At 40.3% G+C, this 7,500-nt stretch overlaps 1 protein-coding gene across 1 annotated transcript; it reads left to right on the forward strand.

Annotated features, from left to right (window-relative positions):
* Positions 1–2,557: 2,557 nt before the first annotated feature.
* LOC122246630 (uncharacterized) lies at positions 2,558–5,348 on the forward strand. The gene is made up of 2 exons (XM_043005302.2): positions 2,558–3,017; positions 4,468–5,348. The coding sequence occupies exon 2, from the start codon at positions 4,820–4,822 to the stop codon at positions 5,174–5,176; it is 357 nt and encodes a 118-aa protein (XP_042861236.1). The 5' UTR covers positions 2,558–3,017; positions 4,468–4,819; the 3' UTR covers positions 5,177–5,348.
* The last annotated feature ends 2,152 nt before the right edge of the window (positions 5,349–7,500 follow it).

Below are 7,500 nucleotides of genomic sequence, written 5' to 3' on the forward strand. Positions count from 1 at the left end.
CCTTCTCCTTCTCCCCCTCCCCCTCCCATCTCATAATCCAAAATTTCGAAGAATAATCAGTGATAATGCACGTGATTTCACCGTCGCTGAGCGTAGCGTGTGTGTTGCCAGCTGACCCCCTGCACTCTAATGATCAAGGGACAAATGGATCAATGTAAACACCATTGCACAGAGGTCGTTGGGCATGCTTTGGGTTGGTGGGAGGGAGGAGGGGGTATGAAGATGTTATATTTTGTCCATTTACCAATTTTATTAACTATGCCGTATTCTTTTTATTATTAATATTATTTTTATTATTATTAATATATTCTTTTCTTTAGGTCCTGTCCTGTATAACCGTATGTTTAGCAAAGATAAAAAACGTTCAGATAGATCAATAGATGATAATTGATGTAATTGATAGAGAGAGACGAACACTCACTCACACACGCACTCACATACACATAAAAATAGATAGACACATAGATAGGTGTAGATTGATGCTGTAGATAGATAAATGGCCTATCAGTAAATGTACATACCTAAGATATAGATAGATAGAGACGGATGTGAATATTTGAAGAGGGAAAACATAAACTAACACACACAATACAGCACAACATACACATACACACACAACACAACACAATACACACACACACACACACACATTCAAACACACACAGAACCGCCCGCACACACGTCATAGATATATAGTCTTTGATGTCAGTAGCCCATGTCCTCGAGCACACTCTTCAAAGTCAATCTTATCCTGCAGAAGTGACCACTTATCTGAGATGGCGTTTGCAGGGATACCATTTTTTTTACTATAGCGTGAATTTATTCTGGATTCTTGGTTCCCATTTTTCGATCTTTTCACTGCTGGTTTACTTTTTTAGTTTTTTTTTATGCGCTGATAAGAGGGAAGAAAAAGGAGGGATTGAAGACAAACAGATAGTATATATATATACAATACACACGTTCACGCACGCACGCGCACAAACACACACTCACTCACTCACTAACGCGCGCGTGCATATCCAGAAAGACTGAGACGAGCTGTTAATAAATTTATCTCATGCTACTGCTACACAGGACAAAGAGAACCAGTGTGGCAGCTCACGTGATTTGACGAAGCCGATATTGCATATTGTTGCATCATCGATCCTGTGTGGCGATGCAAGCAAGATTTATCAACGGCGCTGGATTGAGTTGTTATATATTGCCGTAATTTCATTCTGCAATTAATTGATTTTCCCGCCGGGCAACCACAGTACCTGTCATATAACGAAACAATTTAATGTGAAGAATTTTTGGTTATGGAAGTCAAATACGATCGAATTATGAATAATGTATGTGTATAGATGATCCCGTTTATCTTCCAACATATATTATCAAGTGCATATTATGTGCTTTTACGCCGTCACGTAACCTGTCGGTGAATCATTAAATCTTTAGATTATTACAGTTTAGTTGTTATTGTTGTTAAAATTATGATGATAATTATAATTATTATCCTTATAAAACTGTTATCATGAGTATCATTATTGTTATTATCATTATCAAATTAATAATTATTAATATTCCTTTTCCTGCTTCTACTCCTTCTCACCATCACCATTATCATTACCATCACTATTAACGTCATCATCATCATCACCACTATCAATACTACCAACATATAATCACCATAATTATCACCATCGTCATCATCTTCATTTTCCTTCTGCCACAAGGAAAAGCAAAATGTTGCACAAGAAGAAGAGAAAAAAGAAAGAAAATTTCTTAAAGGCTTGAGTGATGGGCGTGCAAAAGAGTCGATTCATGGGCGGCTTGAAGATTGGGGGGACGGGAGCATGGGCGTGGAAAGAGGCTCGCCTTGAGTAGAGCATATGTGGAGAAGGTGATGTTGGAGCATAAGTATCGTGTAAGCATAGGTGGGAGGGGAGGGGGGACGAAAGAAGAGCCTATTTGAAGCATAGGCAGACTGGGACATCTTGATATTGAACAGTTGAGCATAAGTATTCGCGAAAGGGAAAGGTGATTCGAGCGGAGCATAGGCAGGTATTCGAGGGCAGGGAAGGCAGAGGAAGGTTATGCAAGAGGGAGATCGTGGGTGGATCATGGGCGGGAAGGCAGAGGATTATTATTCAACAGGGAGGTCCTGGAGCATGGGCTTAAGGACAGAGGAAGGCTGTACAGGAGGGAGGTCAAAGGTGGAGCATAGGCAGGGAAGGCAGAGGAAGGTTATGAAAGAGGGAGATCGGGGGTGGAGCATAGGCGGGAAGGCAGAGGAAGGTTATTCAAGAGGGAGGTAAAAGGTGGAGCATAGGCTTAAAGACAGTGGAAGGTCATCAAAAAGGAAGTCGAGGATGGAGGGCTCGACAGAGAGCGAGAGGCTGGGAGAGGCTTGAGCATGGGTGATGATACAGCGTGGGTGGAAGGGCTGTTGAAGGTGGAGCATGGACGGGAGGGCGAACAGGGGTCAAGCAGGTGGAGCACGGGTGGTGAGGGTGGAGCATGGGCGGGAGGACGGGCGAGGGTGGAGCATGGGCGGCGCGCAGTGCGAGCTGCGAGAGGGAGGCAGAGAGGGCAGGCGGCGGCGCTCCCTCAGTCAGCCGGTGGCGTCTCCTCCCTCTATCGCGCGCCGCTGCTGCCAACTCGCCTCTGTCGCTGCCGCTGCTGCTCTTGTGACTCCCGCTGTTGCTGCCCCATTGCTGCTCAGCCGCTGCTGCTGCTCTTGTCCGAATCTGTTGCTAACCCCGGGCGCTTGCACTCACCCTCTCATCTCACTCTGCTGACTACCCTGACCGTCCTCTGCTCTTTTATCTGCTGCTAAGCCACCACATGTGGAGTCAAGGAGCCGCGCGATTTTTTCCCCTCGGCGGAAAGATGACACTGCTGTCATAGGTCAGTTGGCCCCAGCGGCTGACAGGCTACGGTACTGCTTCACAACCTCGCCTCCTCAACCTCCTACTCATCACTCAACCTCCAGCGCTGTGCCTGTGAGGTTGCTCTGCTGTGCGACAGTGCGAAAGGTTTATTTCCATGTCTTCTCCCTTCCGTTTATTTTCCTTATCTCCTGTTTGTGATAACCTCTAACGATGCAAAAGACAAATCGACGTAGCGCTTACGTGAAAATGTTCATAGCAGTGACGACAGTGTTCCGACCCGTATCCGATCCCCTTCGCAAGTGAGTCGAGTCGAGACCCGGCAGTGATCATCGGGGCGGTCCCTCGAGTACTGCCGACTGCGTGTAATGAGCGTCCGATCCAGCTCCACGCACCAGTGATAAGTGTGAGCGTGAGTACACAAGTGTGGGCGAAGAGCAGCACATGTGTTGGGTCGCTGGAGGGGGTAAACTGCGGTGTAACACCCAGGCTCACTCATCCGACTCAATTACAAGGCGACTAGCGCGAGGTGACGAGCACGAGGTGACATGCCTTGCTTCCAGCCTGTTGGTCGTGACATCGTCCAACCGCAGTGCCGGATGAAGTCATGTTGGCATCTCTGTGCGAGTGGTTGCTCTGCCGGTGCGAGTGATTGCGAGTGGAAGTTCATTTACTTCATCCCCGTCTCGGTCTTTGAGAGTGTATTAAAGTGTACTTGAATGTATCTTTTTCGCTGGACGAATCTCTTGTAGCTGGACTGCAAGATCGCTGTGAAAATCCACCATATTTTGTGCTTTCTCATCGTCACCCACTTACAAGAAGAAAAAAAGTGATAGCCATCAAAAAAAGAGAGAGACATTACTAATAACAAGAAAAGGAAACCACTTTCCTTTGTTTCCGATTGCGTCATAGGTGAGCCCGCACCTGAACATTGTTTCAGTTGACATTAAAGAGCAGTAATAAATCGGTGTTAGTATCCATTAGGTAGTAGAAGTGCTTTAGAAAATACAGAACTGAAGTGTTTCCAAAGTTTTGTGGTGTAGATGAAATAGTTTGAAAAAATCAACATAGAACTCTGAAAAAATAGTGTAGATCCAGAAGCTAAAATAAAATTGTAGAAAGTATTTGGTGTTAGCAAAATAGAACGTTATAGTCATAGAAGATAATAAGACAGAAATGATTAGGGCTACCTATATGATGTAAATCGTAGTAACCTAGAAATTGATATTAGATAGCTTTCAGTGGGAATAGAAGTGAAATAAAGACCTAGAAAATAGATCACGGATATATTTCTGTGGAATCAAAGTGTGACATATCTAGTAGAATATATCAGTGTGTGCTTTTGTATCGATAGAGTGCGTTATAGCATTGTTCAGAGGTTGTGCAAAGGAACCTAACAAGTTGGCTATCAATAGATTATAAGTAGCTGTGCCCTGTTATATAATTAGTGTCAGACGTCAGCAATGTCTTTAGCGTAAAATAAGAAAAGAAATTGTACGTTTTTATGGCAATGACAGTCATACCTTGAGTCGATAAAAGAGTACAGTGCTTGACTTAGATCTGCTTCTTAATAGATATTTCCTCTCCATTCGTCAAGAGAGGTTCAAGAAGAATCAGGAATAACTTTGGCGGTTCTATTATTAACCAAAATTGCAACGAAAGAAGAAACAGACAAACAACAACAACAAAAGATATACCGAAAGGCAAACCAATTCCAACGATTTTTTTTTTACTTTTATTTTTTTCGTTTCTTACTGGTTCGGTTTACATCTGGCGTATCAAATCGTTCCGTGAAGACGCGCATCCTCTCGCTGTAACCATCTGCTCCGGAGGATCACGCCGGAGGGTGATGCTACTCAGAGGGCCTCGGGTGGTGCGCCGCCAACGCCTCCTCCCTCGCCTGTTGACTTCAGCATCTTAACGCCTGCTGGACGACCTCTGCCTTCAGAATGCTTCAGGTGCCCGAGATCCGAGCGCCGGACGAGGAGGCGGACGAGGACGATAAATCCTCGTCGTCCGGACCTCCGAGCCTCTCGTCTCCGGCGATCTCCGTGCCCGCTCTGTCCCTCCACGTCCCCTCGGATGACTCCTCTCCTGCCGGCGAGTCCTGCGTCACTCTCCAGGTGCCGTGCATGGGGGACATGCCGCCGGGCCGCTTGGAGCCGCCGCGTTCTCTCCACCTCTCGCTCCCGCCCTTCCCTCAGTCCAACATCCCCAGCCTCCTGCAGGTGCCAGGCTTCCACGGTCCTCGGAGGAGACACTCCTGGATATGCGGGTATGTTGCACGTCGGGCAGCGCATCCCTAAGCAGACATACATGCATGTTACACGATAGGCAACACAGTCGCGAATAATAAACAGTATTATCCTCTAACATATGAGCAGGACAAAATGTAACACACATGAACAAGCAAACATGAATGTTGAATGAAATACAATACACCCATAAACAAGGCAAAACACATGTACATAGGGGTTAGGCAAAGCGCACGTGAATAAACAAATACGTTTCTTTGACGAAGCAAAAAACAATAAATATGCGTTGCATTATTTCTATACTGATACGAATGAAGTTGATCTTGTTCAAACACATGGTGCATTGTTTAATGTATTTTAACTTTTGTAATCAGTTCATTTATTACACTCACTCATGGAACTTAATAACTGTGTAAACTCTTATCTTTCTTGATTAGATCTCTCACATTTTATCTTCTGATAACAAATCTTTAATACAGACTCGTAGAAATACAGGGAGACAATTTCTTGACTCGATAACACAAGATTTTGGCTGATTAGGCAGATACAATAGAATGAAGGGATTATTGTAGTTTTAACATATCGCCAGTAATTCTGAAAAAAAAAAATGAATTTGAAAAAAGTAAATACTTTCTATATAAGGGATTTATGAGTGTATGTGCGTGTTCACAATATGTAAACTTCATGTTTATTAGTGCTTTATGCTAGTAAAAATGATCTGATTTTTTTATCTTTAATTATTTTCTTTTTACTTTTTTAAGAGCAGAAGATATTGTCGGTTGTAAAGGAAAAAAGTACTTAACGAACTCGTTAGTTCAGTAATTTCAGAAAGATTAAATAGCTTATATATCTGCATTTCTTAAAGAACATATGCCTTCCGCGTCATCGTAAAGTACAGTTTATGGTTTGCTGACATGTGTTGATAATGCCACAGTGCATACATATTTATTACTAAGTAAACAACCTCAGTATTCCTGGAACTAAATGAAATGAACACACACACACACACACACACACACACACACACACATATATATATATATATATATATATATATATATATATATATATATATATATATATATATATATATATATATATATATATATATATATATATATATATAATATATATATATATAATATATATATATATAAATATATATATATATATATATAATATATATATATATATAATATATATATATATATAATATATATATATATATATATATATATATGACATTTGATATACAATAAGATCTAATGTGTGTTTGCAGATGTGCGCAAGTATGTGTGTGAATGTGATAGATTTATTCTACACTTTTAAATATGGGTACAACATAATTGTAACATCTGAATACATGGTGTTCATACATATAAGAATAAAATACATTTACCTCTTATCTTTGAAAAGCCTATTCTATTGTGATTTTCTATTCCTATATCACTGGCAAATTATCCTTTACTTTGTCTTTCAAAGATAAGAGGCAGAAGTTTATAATCTATATGTATGGATATGACACAAGAAAATGCGATCATGTGTTGTATCCAAAGCTGAATGTTTACAATGAACCCAGCATATGTACCAGAATGTCCAGAATGCTAATCATACTCCTTAATTAAGTATATCTGATGAGTAGCACTAATATTTATTCCCACAAATATGTTCTGTGCTAACAAACTCTAGTATTTTCATGATGATTTTTTTTTTTTTTCGACATCGCATATTTTACAGCAAAAGGCTCACCAAACACATTTTTCGGTGTTGCATATGTTGATGAATAAAGCCACCGCCGGGTGCAAACTATTGACTTTAAAGTAACGTTGGGATGTTTGTTTATTATGTTCTTGAGAGCTGCAAATATATTTCCATATATATAAGAATTGTAATATATAAACAGTAAATGTATGCATTGATACTGAGGGACAAAGTAATAATTTACATATGGCATTTTTTCGTATAATTCAATTGCTACGATGTATAGAACGTTGTTTATTGAACAGGTATTTTGGAATGTATATATTTTTTATTGAAATCAGAACTGTAAACCGGATATTATTTAGAGAACTTTTGAAACGTGAATTTACAACATAAACATGTTTTTTTTTTCAAGAAACATGTAAATTGATGTAATTACGTGTCATACACAAAAAGAAAAGACTTCTTCGATATAAAATTGTGATTGATTCATTTCACACTGAAAAGGAAGATGTTCTGCGGGGAAACGTGATACGTAAATTTGAAATTATCCATTGTTTTAACAAAAAACGAAAAAAAAAATAATAACAACAACATCATATGCCACAAGAAAAGTTAAAATAAATATAATAATATGTATTCCCTCAACATATCCTTCCTATCACTGTTATAAT

This window comes from Penaeus japonicus, unplaced genomic scaffold, assembly GCF_977035675.1.
Source record: "Penaeus japonicus unplaced genomic scaffold, GWHDUDI00000001_assembly GWHDUDI00000003, whole genome shotgun sequence".
Taxonomy (NCBI): domain Eukaryota; kingdom Metazoa; phylum Arthropoda; class Malacostraca; order Decapoda; family Penaeidae; genus Penaeus; species Penaeus japonicus.

Bases quoted from the DNA above. Each gene is read 5' to 3' on its own strand.
- LOC122246630 (XM_043005302.2), top strand. From the start codon at position 4,820: ATGCTTCAGGTGCCCGAGATCCGAGCGCCGGACGAGGAGGCGGACGAG.